The sequence below is a fragment of the Botrytis porri genome, assembly GCF_014898465.1.
Source record: "Botrytis porri strain MUCL 3234 chromosome Unknown BPOR_010, whole genome shotgun sequence".
NCBI lineage: Eukaryota > Fungi > Ascomycota > Leotiomycetes > Helotiales > Sclerotiniaceae > Botrytis > Botrytis porri.
This window is the reverse complement of record NW_024066084.1, coordinates 2,180,967-2,200,509: the sequence shown is the minus strand read 5'-3', so window position 1 is coordinate 2,200,509 and position 19,543 is coordinate 2,180,967. Positions and strand designations below refer to the sequence as shown.

The window sequence follows — 19,543 nt, the reverse complement described above, 5'->3', positions numbered from 1 at the left end:
TTAGCTAGAGCTAGTACAGTCTCAAATATAGGTGTAGGGGAGCTTGATTGATGTCGGGTTATTCGAGATTTCACTAAAATTGATTGAGAAAGAGCTTCAGTTGGGTTGTGAGGGGTTTGAGAGATCCATTGATCTAGATCGAAAGAGGGAGGGGTAGGTGTACGAATTCGAATATCTAACTTCGAAAGTACGGCTTCAGGGTTAAATGGTATTAAACCTGTTCCTCGAAATCCTGATTTCATATTCTGAGAGATGATTGATTCTTTATATGCAGCTTTAAAAGCTATAAAGAATTCAACCTTCGAAATATGATTGATATGTGCCTTGATAAATCCATCAATTTGACCACCATATGAACGTTTCAGATTGCTAAAACAGCCCACATCAAGTGGTTGAGTTAAATGACTTGAATGCGGTGGTAGACTTAAGCATATAATATCGTTCTCTTTGCAATATGCTTGAAAAGCTCTTGATTCATGGCTTTCATGCCCGTCTAGTACCAACATTCGATACCTGCCCTTTCTTCGGTTCTTAGTGTGCTTGTCGAAGTGTTTCAACCATTCTAAACCTGTCTCATTGTTTGTCCATCCATTAGATGTAGGTTTAATAGCCCAATCCGCAGGAAAATCGGTTTCGGTATACCAATTGGAAAGATGAACCTGTCCTTGAACCACTAGAAATGGGGGTATAGTTTCACCCTCCCCATTGCCACATATGATTGCTGTAGCCCATTCTCTATTGCCTGGTTGTATTGCCTTGCTTCTGCCATTCCGTTCAGCACTAGTTACTACCATTCCGGGGCATATTATACCCATCATAAAGCCCGTCTCATCGAAATTGTAGAAATCGCCATCCAAAATGCTGTATTTCGCTCGCATATTCGCAACCAATCGAAACCACTCTTCAATAAGCTTAGGATCTTCGCAGAGAGCTCTTTGAAAGTCATAAACACGACTAAAACGCGTCTTTAATTCGATTCGACGCTTTACGAATCGATGCGCCCAGAGCTTCCCAACGCGCTTTGCACCCCTCGATTCAAGAATATGATTCGCCATATCTTCTACATTTCTTAATTTAGGTGGAAATCCTCTCAAATCCATATCAATTATATATTCAGAAATGATATTCTCTTCTAGTTCTGAAAGATTATAAGATTTAGGTCGATATTCGGAACGGGAAGTAATACCATTAATTCTACGCTGTAGTGTTGTATTCGAGATATTATATATCTTTGCAACCTTTCGAATACTTGTTTTTTTGTCTTTTTGAATAGCTTCGATAGCGAGGAGTATACGGGCTTCTTGATTATTCGAATCCATTGTGGATTGTTGATAAAAACGCGTATTGAAAGAGAATAGAGTGAATTGAGGTGAAAATGACCCGCACACTGATATGACCCGCACACTGATAAATCACGTTATTAAATTTACTTGAAAAGTGCTTATTTTTAGATACTTTTTCGATCTTTAATAATTTAATTAATTTAGTTTTTTTAGTATTGAGATTTAAAAATATTATTAAATAGAAATTTTACTTTTCAACATATATATTTTTATAAAGATTTATTTATAATTAAAAAAGATTATTTTTAAAAGAGTAAATTCACTTATTTTCAAAAATATTAAGAATATTAAATATGAAAATTAGAAAATTTAATTTATTTATTTAATTTCAATCTTTAATAACTTTTCTATTTTAGAAAATGAAAAAAAAAACTTTTTATATAACGTAAGTCATGGCGTAATGCGTCTAATGGCGTAATGCGTCTAATTGTGGGGGACCACCCCATCAAAAAAGCAACAATTCAACAATGGTCCGTCGAAAAAGTTTAAAAGTGCAGGAAATGGAATCTCGACTTTCTGAAGCAGTATTAGGAGTTCAAAATGGAAAGTATAAGTCTTCATATGAAGCTGCAAAAGAACTGGGGCTTTCTAAAGATACTGTGACGCGACGCGTCAAAGAGGGTTCATCGCGTTCTGAAGCACGTCAATCGCAACAGAAACTTTCTGCTGTACAAGAGAATGTACTTCTTAAGTGGATAAAGCAATTGACAATTAGTGGCTATTCACCAGGCCATTAGTTGTTAAAAGAATTGGTTGAGGAGTTACGTTCAAAACGGACTTATAATTTGGATTGCCCCTCATTTGACTCCCTTGAACTCCCACCACAACACCTTCTTGGTCATGAATGGGTTCCACGATTTATCAAACGACATCCTCATCTTACAGTTGTTATTGGCCGTCGAATTGAATCTGTAAGAATGGATGGTGCAACCAGGGAAACATGTAGTACTTGGTTTGACGCGTATCAAAAAGCGATTCAGGATTATGGAATTGAGAAGAAAGACGAATATAATATGGATGAATCTGGACATTCAATTGGGACAATGGAATCAACTCGAATTATTATCGATTCTACACTTCGTACAAAACATCAAGCACATCCAGGCCGTCAAGAGTGGATTTCAATGGTAGAGTGTATTTGTGCGGATGGATCCATTCTTCCACCACTCGGGATTTTTAAAGGTAAAAATGTCCTTCAAAATTGGATTCCGAAGGAAGTTCTTGGTAGCTGGTTCTTTTCAGCAAATACAAAGGGCTGGACAAGCAATCTTCATGGATTAGAATGGCTAAAACGCGTTTTCGAACCTGCAACTCGTGCAAAAGCAGGTGGCAAATATCGGCTTCTCATCTGCGATGGCCACGATTCTCATATTAGTGGAAGCTTTATAGCTCACTGCCTTCAAAATCGAATTGTACTTCTTATACTTCCTCCTCATACCTCGCATTTGCTTCAGCCACTTGATGTTGCGGTTTTCGGTCCATTGAAAAAACGGCTCACCGCAGCACTTTCTGATTTGAATCAAGCTCAACTTGTACGAATACAAAAGATTGAATGGATGGAGGCATATATTAAAGCTCGAGCCGACGTATGCCATCATCAAAATATCGAATCGGCATGGCGGGGAGCTGGGTTACATCCATTTAATCCACAGAGAGTGTTCCGTACACTGGGTCGAGAGTTTACCCCCGAAGTCGAAATATCCAAAGAACCAACCCAATTTGATATTTTTAACCAAGTCTTCGTCAATAGCTCACCCCCGGATGTAGCAATCTTACAAACAGCAAATAACCTTTTAAATTCAACAATTGAAAATGATACGACTCTTTCAACCCCGGTTCGTCAATACATTCGAAAATTGACGATTGGGAGTGAGCAACTTCGAGCTCAAAGTATTGTTCACCAACACGATGCGAATAATTTACGAGCTATTATGAAGAAACGTACGATACGTAAGAAAGGAAAGAGACTAGTTTTGAAGGGTCATTTTCATATTTCTACGCAAGAATTATGTGATGCAGTAGTGGAAGTCGAAAAAGCTACTAAGGTACAGACAATGAAAAAAGGAAAAGGGAAAGGGAAAGTAATTGAATATGAAACTGAAACTGAAGAGGATATTGGAGAAGAAGTTGAAGATGAATCTGAAAGTGATACTGGAGATTGTATTATAGTTGATTGTTGAGTAATTGAGATTTTAATAGAGTGGTTCCCCGCAATTAGACGCATTACGCCATTAGACGCATTACGCCATGACTTACGTTAACGTAACGTATGGGGAACTCGGACATATGGGGAACTCGGACACTTTTTCAATTATTCTACACGCGATCTTGTTCTACGAGCCACACAATCCTCCAATTCCAATTCCGAATCACTTGAACTATTCTCTAGCTCTTCTTCTTCAATCTCTTCTTCTGATTCTTCAATTGGGCGTTTGCGTGGCCGTCCTCGTGGCTTTTTCTCCTTCGGTTTTTCCTCCGCCTCACGTACCATTTTCAATACTTCCTTAGTACTAAAGACAAATTGACCTTGTAATTTGACTCTTTTGCCTTTAGTTCTTTTCTTTCGAGTCTCAATTACCTCCTGAGCATCAGAGAGCTGTTTCCGAAGTAGGGCTATCTCAGCATTTTGAGATTCTACAAGCCTAGTCATTCTCTTGGCATATCGACGAGTTGGCGATGCAGGAGAACCACTGCTTGCTAGAGCTGTATTAAAGATCTGATTTGCTTGCCTTAGTTCTGTTCCATCTGGAGGAGAACTCCTGAGTATAGACAAGTCTAGGTCTTGATTGGGGGTTCTCATTTGTGGAGTAGAAGGTTGCTGGGAGGAGTTAAATGGTAATGAATCGAGTACTTTTCGTGGGGCAAAAGGTACTAAACCAGCTCCTCTCCAGCCAGCTTTAATATTAGAAGAATTCAATGCTTTTTTTCTAATATTTTGAAAGAGTTCTACCCATTCAGCTCTTTGGATTCGCTTTACACTAGCTCGAGAATATCGATCGACCTCTAAAGCATGATATCGTTTCATTGGCCCATACACCGCAATATCAAGTGGCTGAAGCAAGTGAGAGCAATGAGGAGGTAATATAAGTAAATCAATATCATTATCTATACAGAAAGCAATAAAGCTACCTGTAATATGGCTTGAATGGCCATCCATGATCAAAAGTCGAGGTCGGTCACCTGACACTTTCTTGGATTCTGGTTCGAAAACCCTTTTTAACCATTCTAATCCATGGCTATTTGAGGTCCATCCATTTGTACTAGTAGAGAACTGCCAGCTTTGAGGTGTGTCCTTTGGAATCCATGCAGAATTCGTATTCTGAGCCTTGAAAATGACCATAGGTGATAGAGCATTTCCAGCTGCATTGACACATTCAAATGCAGTTATCCATTCTTGCTTGCCAGCTGTAACTTTCCAATTCGATTTCTGAGTAGAATCGACTATAATGCGCGTACTTTGAGTACTTCCAACTCCAAATCCGGTTTCATCCATATTATACATATCATCTAATTCATACTTTCGCTTAATGAGACGCGTGCGAAACGTGTCAAACCAAGCCTGAATATTCTCCGGAGTTGCTTCTTTAGTCCGATTAGACTCTAATTGACATGAATAGTATGTTTTAAGTTCTGGATGTCGTTTTTGGAATCTATAGATCCATTCGTGGCCTATAGGTGGAATTTCTGTCGAGGTAGGATTTCGAGATGATGCGACCCGAACGCGTCGAAGACGAATTTCGTCGGCCATTTCCTTCACCAACATAGGTGTAGCAGGGAATCCAGTGATGGTAAGTCGTGAAATCCATCGTACAAGAGTATTTTCTTCTGCGTTTGAAAGAATTTGAGCCATTTCGTGGGTTTGGGAACGTGTTTTCTTCCCAGCCAGCCTATCAGCTAGGGTAGACTTAGGGACTTCAAAATGCTCTGCAGCCTTTCTAATTGATTTAAATTCTTTCAATTGAAGTGAAATTATAGCCTTTTGAAGCTTCTCTTCAATTTGAGCAGATGTAGAAGGTGATTGGGTATGCATAATAAAAGTTATTGCGGTTTCAAGTTGGTGATGGGCTAAAAGTGTCCGAGTTCCCCATATGTCCGAGTTCCCCATACGTTACGTTAATAAAACATTATTAAATTTTCAATCAAATTTTAAAATATAAAAACAAAAGATTTTAAATAAATAAAAATAAATAAAATTTAAAATGTATTATAAAATTATATTTATTTTTATTAACTTATTAGCTTTAATATATTATATCTCTTTCATCTTTTATTCAAATTCTATAAAACTTCATTTCTATATAGAAAATATATATATATAAATTACTAATTAAAATTTTATTAAATTAAAATAAAATTTGTAGAAGTTATATTCAATTTTAGTTTATACTATGTATCTTTAATTATTTCGTCAAGTAAATATGAATATAATTGTGAAGGTTGATGTAAATTTAAAGGAGATATAGAATTGAAGAAAGAGGAGAGGATATGATATGATAAGATGTGATGTGATATTTAAGAGGGAGTGATATGATTTGATGTGAAAGAAAGGGAATTGAAAGAGAGGAAATCTGAAGAGTGGATGAGATGGGATGGGATGAGATAGTGGAGAATGGTGGGAGTTGATGGGCTGCATGGGGTGGAGGAGAAAGACAAGGTAGAGAGGGAGAAGAGAGGGAAAAGAGAAAACTATAGAGAAATAAAGGGAGGGTGAGAAAAGTGAGAATAGGGAAATAGAGGTGAAAAAGGTAGAGAAGGGTATACAAGAAGAATGTAGAGGAGAGGAGGAGAGTAAAAGAGTAAGGGGTGATATAATATATTATTATATCCGGATTATACAAAACGGATGGAGAGGACAAGAAAGAGAAGAAAGAAAAATCCTGAGTGTTAAAGATATGTATATGATATATTTGAGGGCAATTCCTTTCTTTTCTCTCGAAGAGAGGGAATATGGATTCGGGTTGAAAGGGGAGATTTTTAGTGGGGGTGATGGGGTTTGATTTCTTGATTATTTGGGGATAGGGGAGAGAAAGGGGAGAGGAGAGATCAGAGAGGAGAAATAGGCTAGGGAGATTCTTTCTCGAGGTGTTTGGGGAGTAAGAGGAGAGGGGAAAGAGAAAGAAAGAGAAAAAGAGGAGTTATTCAATGGGGAAGAATTATAAATTTCTTAAGCGGATAAAGCTCTTTTTGAGTCCCGATGGCTCGAATGAATAGATTGATGAATGAATAGGAGAGCTAGGAGGACAAATAAATCTATCTAAGTTGTCTTGAATTAACTTGACTCACCTCACCTCACCAAAAGTAATGTAACGACTGAAAATAATACAAATAATAAAGATGAAGGAGAGGAAAAAAAAGGAGACAAACAAGCTAGTTAATATTTACTTTGTTGTATTATTCCCTTCTCTTCTCTTCTAGCCTCTCTGTTCTAGTCTTCTCTCATCTCCTACTCACTCTATTCATCTCTGCTCTCTGGCCTGATAATTCAGTAGTATTTATATTACAACAGTAGAACTTATATTATAATACTTGATTTTAGCTATCATATATACCTAGGTATCTAAGCGAACTATTCGTAGACTTCGTAAATTATCTGGTTGAGTGATGTTGGGTTTGAAAGGTTGAATGTTGAAAGGCTAATTAGTTATTTAGTATATATATCAGCTTCGAGGGTAGAAATCGTCTAGATAGAGAGACAGGTGTGTAGAAGATGGAATGGGATAGTATGAATTGGTGAGATTGAAGAATGAAGGTATGGAGATATAGATTTATAAATTGATAACAAGCATGTATTTATATATCTCCAGTTAGTAATTATATATCTGTTTGAGTATCTATCTATTAATCAATATGAAGTATCACGACCTTCAAATTTAGTTTTTTTTTTATCCCGGGGTAGGATTATCGAGATAGACAGATAGGAATTGAGATTGATTTTAATACACTTGAATCATGATATTAGCTATGTATATATGTCATTTTACATAGTTCAATATCCATTCAATCATTCACCTATTTCTCTTTTCATCCTTCCTCCTTTCTCCCCTCTCACCCTCCCTCTATTATAACTTCATAAGCAAAACCTCAAACTCAACTCAAATCCAACCTCAAACCTAAACCAAATCATCAATCACCATCTTTTCTCCCTTTCTTAATCCTTACAATCTCATTCTAAAACTTATTACCCTATACTCAATCTCAAATCCAACCTAACCTAAAACTACTTCAAATTAAATTCAAATCTTCTCCAAACTATTTAATCTCTTAAACTATTTTATTAATCTTTAATTTTCAATCTCTAATCTTTAATCTCATAACAAAAATACTAATCTCATATACTTATTTTATGTATCAATTAATACAAAATACAATTTTAAAACTTAAAAACTCAATTCAAAACCATTCTAAATTCAAATAATAATTTCCTCTAAACTATCTAATTTACTTAAACTTATTTATTGATTTTGAATCTTTAATATTTAATCTTATAATAGAAATACTAATCTTAAAACCACTCTAAATTCAAATCCAAATCTCCTTTAAATTATTTAATTGTTTAAACTATTTATTAATTTGCGATCTTTGATTTCTAATCTCTAATCTCTAATCTCACAACAAAAATACTAATTCTACATACTCAATTTAAATACAAATTAATACAATTCTAAATTCTAAATTTAAAAACTCAATTCAAAACCATTCTAAACTATTTGAACTTATATATTAATCTCTAATCTTTAATCTTTAATCTCTAATCTCTAATCTTCAATCTCACAATAAAAATACTAATCTTACATACTCATTTTATATATAAATCAATACAAATTCTAAATTCTAAATTTAAAAACTCAATTCAAGACTACTTCAAATTCAAATTCAAATCTTTTCTAAATTATTTAATCTCTTAAACTATTTTATTAATCTATAATCTCTAATCTCTAATCTTTAATCTCTATCTCTAATCTCTAATCTCACAACAAAAATACTAATCTTACATACTCATTTATATATATAAATTAATACAAAATACAAATTAACATAAACGTTATAATATAATATGATTTCATATACCCTCGGATTCAGAGTATTAATTAAGATTGTAAATGTAGTTTTCAATATATTATTATATATATTATTATTATATATATTATTATTATATATATTATTATTATATATATTATTATAGAAAAACACGAAAAAACTAAGGAAAGATTTTCTTGAAAAAACTCATTAATCTTTATTACATTCGAATTAGAATATTACCCTCTACTCCCTCCCAAAGTTACTGAATTAATACCTATTCAGATTAAGAAAATATTATTATTAATATTGAAAAGGAAGGTTTAGCGTATCTATATCAAAACTATTAATATCAACACCATTAATAATAGACTTATCATATCGAATATAATTAATGAAAAAGGTTAAATTATAAATTCCTATAATAACTCAGGCTTTTAAATACTCGAAAGCCTTATAAAAGAATCTCAACTATAAAGAGGAAGATTTTTAGGTATAGGAAAATAAAGAATAAAAACTTTTCAAAAAACCTTGCTTTTTTCAAGAAATATTTTATAAGAAATATATTAATATAGTATTTATATTCTACTAATATATTTATAACTACCCTATATAATGAAGAGAAAAGCTAGATCTTTTGAAAAACATTTATAATATATTGATTCAGGTGTATAATACTTTATATCAATATATAATATTATTATGAAATATTAATTTCAATATTACCTTATATGATAAACAACACACTATTAACTATAGTTAAAAAAGTAATAACCTTTTAATATAAAGTATATATTATTAAAGTGATAACATTTTAATATTATTATATCTATTATTTCGATCTTATTTAATCATTTAGCCCTATAATATAATCTTATCCTTTATATTAATAGAATGATTTGATAAGCTTTAATATATTATGTTTTATATCGATAGGGTAATTTAATAAAAGGAAAAAGAATAGAAGATATTAAACTTTAAAAAGAAATTATATATTATTGATATATTATAGGAGAAGGTGGATATAAGACTTATAAGTAATGGATTAGAGGTTATAATAGGATTCCCGAAGGACTCGAAGTATTAGAGAGTAAAGACAAACTTTTTAAAAGGGATATAATATTATAATTAACTATAGATTTTAGAATATTTTAAAAAGAGTTGAATAGAAAGAAAGGGATTATTATAATAAAGTAGAAAGCGTAGGGTTTTATAAATATATTAGAGGATTTAATAAAGAGAAGGTTTTTGAATATAATAGGTTTACAATATAGATAACTTAAAGGATTTGAAAGGATTGTTTAAGAGATTGCTCATAGGTTTTAATAGGGAAGTTTAAAAAAGGGTAGATTTTTTATTTCCTTTTTTTATCTACTTTATTCAATTAGAACCATATACAGGCATATTATATAATCTTAATATAGCTATATAGACCAAATTGATTATGAATTTACTACTACTACTATATTATTATATACATTATTATATATATTATTACATACATTATTACATACATTATTATATATATTATTACATATATTATTACATATATTATTACATACATTATTACATACATTATTACATACATTACTACATACATTACTACATACATTATTATATATATTATTACATATAACGTAGTTTATTAGTGGGTCAGTCATATCAGTAGATCGACTACTTTTACCTCGAATTATTACTTCAAAACTATATTATTCAATAATAATTAAATCAATTAATTAAAACTATTAAGAATTTAATAATTTAGAATCTATTATATTATTTTAATAGATTTTTATATTATAATTTATCTTTTTATATTTATTACAACATTAATTAGAAAATACTTTTTTATTAAAATTCTCCCTTTTTTAATATTTATTATATCAGATCTAAATATCAACCTTTTATTAAAATAATATATTAAAAGTCTTTTATTTAATAAACACTCTTTCTTAATATAATTAGATTTTTTATATATATCAATATTTATTTAATATTTCATTTACTATCCAAAGTATATAATTCTTTATATTTAAAAATGTATTTTTATAAATTAATCTTTTTATACTCTTAATTAAAATTAGTACAATCTCAAATATAAATATAAGGAAGCTTACTTGATAATAAGTTATTCGAGATTTAATTAATTTTAATTGAGAAAAAGCTTTAACTAGATTATAAGGGGTTTAAGAGATTTATTAATTTAGATTGAAAGAGAGGAGGGTAGATATATAAATTTGAATATTTAATTTCGAGAATATAGTTTTAGAATTGAATAGAATTAAATCTATTTCTTGAAATTTTGATTTTATATTCTGAAAGTTAATTGATTTCTTATATATAATTTTAAAAGCTATAAAGAATTTAATCTTTGAAATATAATTAATATATACCTTAATAAATGTCGAAACATGTGATCAACAATGTGACATTACATATCACGCTTTACCCCACATATGCATGAAGTGTGTAAATGGGAGTAATACATGTATATAGATATAGTAATTCCCTCTTTATACGAAGAGGATAGACAGAAATAAACAACCCTTTTACCCATACATATTATATATATACACCTTACCAAGTCTGCCCAACAATAAATCTATTAACTTGATTATTATATAAACATTTTAAATTATTAAAATAATCAATATTAAATAATTAAGTTAAATGATTTGAATATAATAATAAATATAAATATATAATATCATTCTTTTTATAGTATACTTAAAAAGCTATTAATTTGTAGCTTTTATATTCATTTAATATTAACATTTAATATTTACCCTTTCTTTGATTTTTAATATACTTATTAAAGTATTTCAATTGTTTTAAATTTGTCTTATTATTTGTTTATTTATTAAATATAGATTTAATAATTTATTCTATAGAAAGATCGGTTTTAGTATATTAATTGAAAAGATAGATCTATTTCTAAACCATTAGAAATAAGGAAATAGTTTTACCCTCTTTATTTCTATATATTATTATTATAATTTATTCTCAATTACCTGGCTATATAGATTTACTTTTATTACATTTCTTAGCATTAGTAATAATCATTACTATGTATATAATTCCCATTATAAAGTCTGTTTCATTGAAATTATAGAAATCTTTATTCAAAATACTATATTTCACTTATATATTTATAATTAATTAAAACCATTTTTTAATAAACTTAAGATTTTTATAAAAAACTCTTTAAAAATTATAAATATAATTAAAATATATCTTTAATTCGATTTAATACTTTATGAATTAATATACTTAAAACTTTCCAATATATTTCATACTTTTCGATTTAAAAATATAATTTATTATATCTTTTATATTCTTAAATTTAAATAGAAAACCTTTCAAATCTATATCAAGAATATATTAAATAAGTACCTCCTCTTCTAATTCAATAAATTATAACTTTTTAATTAACTTTCAATTATATTAAATTTACCTTGAATTTTATTACCCAATATAATTCGAGGTATATAATAAAACTAAGCTGCTTTTTAAATTGATAATTTTTTATTTAATTTAATAGCTTGAATAGCTAAGATTATATATACTTTTTTAAAATGAATTTTTATAATTAATTATAAAGAAAATATATATTGAATATAAAATAATAATTCAAGATAAAAGTAATCAATCCATTGATATAACCAATCCACTGATAAACTACATTATTACTACATATATTATTATATCATCATGAAATTACTAGTTAGTATATAGCAGTATAGTAACATATTAGTTCTTGTGTAGAGATTTTAAATTCTTCACTAACTACTTAGGAAGATAGGTAGGTATCTAACTACGAACTAACTTAGCATAATTAGCATAGCAAAGCATAGCCCTCGAGGTATCTAAAACCAAAGCCAATCAAACCAGCTCAACCAAAGTTAAAGCAAAGCTAAAAGCACAATCCACTCATTCATTCAATTCATATGCCCTGTCAATCATATCAGATCCTATCAATCCCTATCAAATCATGCATGCAATTCATGAACCCCTCATCTGTCTGTCTATGATACGATTAACATCAAAGACCTAACATCAGTAATCCCAACCCAGTTCTAGTTGAACCCAAGCCCAGCCCAGCCATTAACAAGAGCGAGAGGAAGTCGAGAGCCAGAGAAAGAAGCGCTCTTAGAAAATGAAACTTTTTTTCCTGCTCTCCTCGCCTAGTATGAAAAAAATGAAACATGAAATATGAAAAAATTCCCTCCCAAAGTCAACTCTGATACTTCTTTATCTTCGAGGACGAGAAAGAAGAGAAGAGATGACCCAATCAACTAATTAACTGACTGACAAGTCAAAAACTAGCTTTGAAAGACCATTACATTTCTCTTGATCTTGCGTGTCGGATAGGACGTTGAAAGATAACGAGAAGAGAGTAAGTAATTTCAGGAGTGAAGTATGTTCGTCTTTTTGTTTGGCTATCCATCCATTTATCCATCACTTTTACCCCCACCACCCATTTCCATCCACCACAGCGCAAAAACCAGAAATCCCATGCCAAAGCCAAATCAATGAAAGCCAGCGCGATGAATTAGTCTCGAAAGGAAAAGTATAAGACGCCACCGAAAAAAAGTATCTAAACATTATCGGAACGAGAAAGAGGATCATGAGTATTCAATTCATGACCACCACCCAATTTCTCTGCGTGGCCTTCTGGAACCACATCTGCGAGTGTTTCATCTGTGCCTTGTAAATCTTCTTCAACGGTAACGGTATCCTTGATTCTCATGAAGATGACAGGAGCAGCGATGATGCAAGAAACGGAGAGGAGAACCCAGTTACTGATGAATTCATCACGGTAAGAAAGTTTCTTAGCATCCAATGCCCACATGACAGCACCACCAGCTGATTGAATACCCTTGTAAAAACCGACATAATTGGCAGATTTACGACCAGAGTTAGAGAGGGCACCCATGAACCAGTAAACCGATCCTTGCCACGCGGAATCGAAGAATCCATAAAAGATGTAGAGGAACATAGGACCAATGTACTTTTTGCCTCCATCATTCCAGTCGACGGGAACATAGCCTCCGGTAGCCGAGTTGGTGCTCTCACGCGTGTAGGTTTTCTCGAAGGCATATCCACCACCCCAAGTAATCATGGTGATAGAGAAAAGGAGAGCGAGAGCGGACTTGGCACGAACCGAACGACGGAAGTTACCAGCATCGAGACCGAAACCGAAGATGATGGCGCCGAAAATTTGTGCAGTCCAGTATAAGACATTGTTGAGAGCACGAGTACGGGTATTGAAAACAGCGGCGTTGATTCCATTTTGTTGATAAGTGTAAAACCAATTGGAAGCCCAGAACATGGGGAAGAGGAGGATGATAAATGGTTCTTGAACAATGGTGTCATAAAGACCGATGAATTCGGATTTCCAGGATGGATGTTTCATGAGAACAACTTTGGTGCCATCAGGCCGAACAATGTCATCGGCGTTACATAAAAAGAGAGCTAAGACAGCACCGGCAAACATGAGAATGATGAATGCGATGTAAGTTCCGTCAGTGACAGTACTGTTGGTCTTGACATTGATATTTTGACCAAGTGGGATCTAAAGAATGTTAGTCTGTGATCTTCCGAGGTTATTTAGAGTGCCTGAAGTGACGTCTTCTCTCCGTCCTGAAACTTCACATAAGAAGAAACAGAGAAGGTCGAAGAAAGCAGATCAAGTTATAGATAAACTCGAGTACATCGAGGGTGAAATAAAAGTGTATCAAGCTTACCAAAGCACCAAGAACCGCACCAAAGTTGAAAACTGCCCAGAAAACACCAAAGTATTTTCCCTTGTCACCTTCATACGGATAGGAAACCATGATAGTTCCTTGTGCAGTCCAGAGTAAACCAGCACAAACACCAAGAAGTGCACCGGCGAAGATGTTAAAGCCACCCACGTTTGCGTGAACCGAGGCGAGGAGAGAAATTGCATAAATACAATATCCAATACCACCAAAGGCCAAACAAGTCTTGATACCCAATTTATTGACGAAAGTTCCACCGAAGAAAGCGAAGACTGCAAAGGTGGAGTAGAGGGCGGTGTTCTAGAAATTCTCCAATTAGTAAGAAATTCGTGACTTGGGTGGGAATGTCTCGATCTGATATGGCGAAATTCCATGATTATGATGAATATCAAGATGGATAATCAAATTCGGGGAGACATCAGTACCAAAGACAGAAAACTCACCATATGATCTGCAAGAGTTGGATCGGCCTTTCCACCACCACCAAGACCACCAAGCGCATTAAACATACCCGGACAGAGGAAACAGACGAAAGCAACCATGGTAAGTTGAATTCGAGGAGATGCATACCAAAAGGACATGCCCAGGAATCGACGATGCTTATACTTCCATCCTTGTTGATCGACGGCGGTGGTAGGAGTATTGGTGCGAAAATCGACATTATCTTGAACTGAGGCAACCTCTGGGGAATGCGCATGGGCAGCTTCTTTCTCCATCTTGACTGTACAAATGCGAATTATTGTTTGGGAATATCAGGTGTGATGGGTATTATTGAGAAAGAGTGTAACGTGAGTTAAGGAATCGATCTTGATGGAAAAGACGGTGGATGGGTGAAGAAGGTATGTGTTGTGGGAGAGTTTTGAAGGGGATAGATTTGCGAGGCTGTGTGAAGAAACTCTTATGCAAATGACTTGCTGCGGTAGAGGAATTTTTGAAGCCTTCGTGGAGAAAAAATCCACTCTTAGTGCGCCTTTTAATCCTCGATACGATCCAATCACCTTGTTGACCTGTACACAAATAAAAGTGACACCACAGGTATCAACCCGTTCCCAGCCGCAAATCCGTTCTTCCGATGAGATTGGGAACAAATCTCTGGTGAATATTAAGATTGGTCTCGTCTTTCCCAGCCTGGGAAAATGAATCGATATGAAAATATGTATATTTTAGACTGGTAAATAAAGTGAGGTCAAGATGGAGTGACGTTGAGGTGAAGTGAAGTGAGGTGAGGTGAGGTGAGGTAAGGTAAAGCGAGGTCAAAGTGATATTATACTTCTCAACCTATGAAGCACTAGCAACCAGGACATCGTATATCAACCACGATGCGCTTCTTCAACTACCTACTTATATGCTGCATCATGATTCTCGACCCCTACCGGTCCCTGCACGGTGCATCCACAATTCTCTTCCCCCGTGTTTTTAGATATTCGAGAATGGAATAAATCAGCTGGATTTAGTAATAAGATTGATGTGGTATGTGTGAATATGTGATGATCATTTGATACGTTATCTATCTGTGCCCGCCAATTTATTTTTCTTTCCTCTCTAAAAGGAGCCATCTCATGCACGACTTATCAACCCCCCGGCGGTTTAATTGGAGCTTGGGCTTCCAGGTTGTCTGGTAAGTGAGAAATGATTCAAATTAGTCACTTTCTCCGCACGATAATTGACATGGGGAAGGGAAGGGAAGCGATGTGACTGGTGAGAAATGGAAGGGGAGTGAAGTGTGTAGGGGAGTGAAGGCTGGATGGAGTGAAGGTTGGAGTGAAGAGACATGGAAATGATATGAATCTTGACTCGTGGGGATTTGTTGAATGGAATATATTGATTTGGTTTGAATAGATTGACAGGATTCGAATGATTAATCCCTTATTAGTAATTCATCTTACCCATCTATACCATTTCTGCAGGAAATTCCACAGACCAAGGTCCACGATCCACAGTTCAAGATCCCATATCCCATATCCCATATCCCATATCCCATATCCAACGTCCAGAGTGGTTGGAAAACAATCGCAACTGCTAAACAACCATACATACGGACCAGAATGCGGGGCAAGGGTTCCAGTGGATCGATCCATGGATTCGACCTTGGAATGAAATCTTGGCTGCATAAAAAAATATCTGGATTTAACGGATGGTTGCATGGCATAATTACTACATTGAATGGGGGTAGGATACTGTAATTCATCTTACCACCCATTTGAAGATGCTGATCATATCTATGTAACGTGTGATATTAATATTGAAGGGAGGAAGGAAGAAGAAGAAGGAGAGAAGAACCTGTCGTATGCCTTTCTACTCTTTGTAGGATGGGATGGATTACTTGGGATGGATGGGTTTCAGATAGGACTAGATGTTCATTTGATCTTGAGGATTGGTAGTGGTGTTGGTGTTGGTGTTGGTGTTGGTATTGGTATCAGTTGTAATATCAATATTATTAGTATGGATATCGATATCAGCATTCATCCTCGAGTATCAACACCATACAAAACAAAATAGTGGAGAATGTAGTATGTAGCATGTAGTAATCCATATCACGATACCAAAACCCAACTGATTGGAAAGAAAGGATGGTATGGTATCACCTATCTAGTATCTAGTATCTAGTATCTAATATCTATTATCTAGTAACTTATCCAGAAATTCCAGATAGATCAACTAGTGGTAGATACATCTCATCATCGTTCTATCCACTCCATCTAACCAAAACCAATTGAATCACCAACTGAACTGATATATCTTACCAATCTACTGGTAGATTCCGAGAGATAATTGTTGATAAAATACAGCTTGTCTCATCCTTTTATCGTTCTATGATTTTATGATTCTATCTTTTCATACAGTATTTGATCAATCCCATCATCTCATCATTTATCATCTCATCACCGCTCATCCAATCCCATCCCCATCGCTAACTACCCGACATATCACACCGTTAATTCTCGCCCGAATTCCTAGTACCACATCAATCATCACAATCCATCCGGCCCTATTTTCAATCTTCCCAACCTTCCTCTTGTGTGCGTTCTTCTTGTAGTGGTGATTGTTGCAGCCGATGTTATTTCTCCTCCTCATGATTGCCATCTGGCAATCCTGTATCTTTCCGAAGAATGACTAGATTTTCTTTCTGGACAGTCGGTTTACTTTCTTCGTATACGATGAAGCGTTGTTGACTATAAATTGACGGATTGGATGTTAGATATCGATCTAATCGATCCTAGATAGATAGTATACATTCTAGCCGCCCGCACCACAACTCAATTCAATTTAAGCATTTCCTCTGGTCTGCTCGGTATTTCATTTCCTCTCTAGTTATTTCAAAGACTAGCCGTACTCCGTAGCATCTTCGGAATTGCCTTTCCTTACCTACCTCCCTACCTCCCTACCTACCTAGAAGGTACCTCATAGAATAGGTATAAGTTAGATAGATTTCCAATCATCACACCCCTAGTAATAAGCACGAGACCTTAGTTCCCCGTGTGCCCTTCCCTTCTAGGAAATGAACAGAAGAACTCGTATCTAAAGTTCTGACGGCAGCACCAAAACACGAAAGGTCCACCGGTTCTTACCACTGTCCCGAACTTTTTCAGTAGTCAGCCACTCATTCCAGTCCAATCACGATTCGAGAAATATGAATCTGATAAATACCTAATGCTATAGGTAGGTATCGAGGTAGGCAAGCAGGCATATTTACCTACCTAGTACCTAACAATCCAAAGGAGCACAAGACAAAACAAGGATATTCAATCGCACAGGTTGTAAATCTTCTCCATCTACTTATAGTAGGTATTCATTGGTTCTATATTCATCATCATGTCTCATTCATCCAAACTTGAGTGCATGCCGACCGAAGATCACTTTGTAAGATCTTACATTTCCAAATCACATCAACTCACAGTCCGATTATCCACACTCGAGCCACATTCATGATTTATCAATCATCTCGCGCTAGATAGACATCTATCATGATCAGTCCGTGTCCTTCCTCTCCATAAATGATAAGGCTTGACTCTTGAATCACGGAGCATTCAACGGTAGCCTTAAAAGGATCGATGCAAATCCAATCCGATGTGCTCTCCACAGACCGTAAGCAATCATCTCGATCAATCAATCCCATCCTCACATAATCACCATCATCCCCCAATGTTACAATCAACAAGTGGATCCTCCCTCCCCCGCTCCATACATACATAAAACCTCACGTTCCCATCCCAAAAGCGAGGTTACACCAACTCCATCCTCCCCAATTCAAATTAATCACAGCTCCCATGATCGACAATGGGAACGAGTATGATGATGCATTTTGGTAGTATGTATGTATGTGTAGTATACTAGGTAGGTAGGTAGGTAGTGATAGTTCACCGCTGCGTCTTCGTTCCATATCATATCATATCCAGTCCAGTCCAGTCCTTGTACTAGATATCCCATACAAATGACAGAAATAATTTCCTAGGTAGGATTGGAAAATCCTCGGATCGGAATCACATGAGATGAATAAATGGGTGGGTGATTGGGGAGATGCTGTCATGTACTTCGTACTGCACCATTGATTTTCTCGACATCTCGATATCTACCTAGTAACTACCTAGTATATGTCCACTCCACTCCAATCCATATTTGTTTTCACAAAGTTCATTTCATCTCGTACTGCGAATAGAGTTTTCAGTATAGACAGATACATAGCTGGTATTACTACCTAGCATTTCTATCCAGTGCCTCGGATCGATCACTTCCTGATAGATAGGATACAGAGATGCAACGAACAACCCACAAAATCAAATTTCACTCTTTCTTCTGATCTTCAGCCTCATCCATTTACAATGATTCACATTACATCATGTATCCTGGTATAGTTACATCGGTTTGCTTGAATTGTGATGGACTGGTCGGTTGCCATGTCGTGATATGGGGGTGGGTTGGGGTCTTGTCTTGGTAGGTTGGGGCTTGAATGCTTGAGTAGTGGTTTTGTATTTCTTGGAGAGTCGGAACCGAATTGGTGCGAGATATTTTTTGGGATGGATGGGTGAGGATGGGTTTTGGAGTTTCGTCATGGTGATGATGTTTTCGGCTTCAATTCCAAACTTCATTTCATCCCTGCCTAGTGTTCAGTGACGCGTCTTAATAGAGTATTTTCAAAGTTTCTCAGAATGGTAGATGGAGGATCGGAATTCCTTTTGGCCGGATGACTATATCTGCGTGTATCATTTCACTGCAATTTTTTCACTCGTTTTCTTTCCCCCTCTGCATTGCTTTTCAGATAGATGTTCAATAATTTCCTCTTCTCTCACATCCAGCAATTCTTTCTATCTTCCTACCGGATCAAGGGAATGGATAAGATACAAGCGCGTTCATATTGAACCAGAGTGTAGGTAAGTATAGCTAGAGAAGTCACTAGCTAGTAAGCAGTATACCTAGCTATTC

General features: G+C 34.6%; 2 protein-coding genes across 2 annotated transcripts; both read right to left on the bottom strand.

The window, feature by feature from the left end:
- Nucleotides 1-12,030: 12,030 nt before the first annotated feature.
- EAF01_008034 (uncharacterized protein) lies at nt 12,031-15,421 on the bottom strand. The gene is made up of 3 exons (XM_038916290.1): nt 14,566-15,421; nt 14,108-14,422; nt 12,031-13,935 (listed from the first exon to the last, which is right to left on the bottom strand). The coding sequence occupies exons 1-3, from the start codon at nt 14,836-14,838 to the stop codon at nt 12,958-12,960; spliced, it is 1,566 nt and encodes a 521-aa protein (XP_038768761.1). The 5' UTR covers nt 14,839-15,421; the 3' UTR covers nt 12,031-12,957.
- A 272-nt stretch (nt 15,422-15,693) lies between these two features.
- EAF01_008033 (uncharacterized protein) lies at nt 15,694-16,233 on the bottom strand (the record flags this gene model as incomplete). The annotated part of the gene is made up of 2 exons (XM_038916289.1): nt 15,694-15,737; nt 16,044-16,233. 2 exons carry the CDS (start codon nt 16,231-16,233, stop codon nt 15,694-15,696), a joined length of 234 nt encoding a protein of 77 aa, XP_038768760.1.
- Nucleotides 16,234-19,543: the final 3,310 nt, after the last annotated feature.

Bases quoted from the DNA above. Each gene is read 5' to 3' on its own strand.
- EAF01_008034 (XM_038916290.1), bottom strand. From the start codon at position 14,838: ATGGAGAAAGAAGCTGCCCATGCGCATTCCCCAGAGGTTGCCTCAGTT. The intron at 14,423-14,565 runs GTGAGTTTTCTG...GAGAATTTCTAG, and splicing joins CAACTCTTGCAGATCATATG to AACACCGCCCTCTACTCCAC. The intron at 13,936-14,107 runs GTAAGCTTGATA...AACATTCTTTAG, and splicing joins GTGCGGTTCTTGGTGCTTTG to ATCCCACTTGGTCAAAATAT.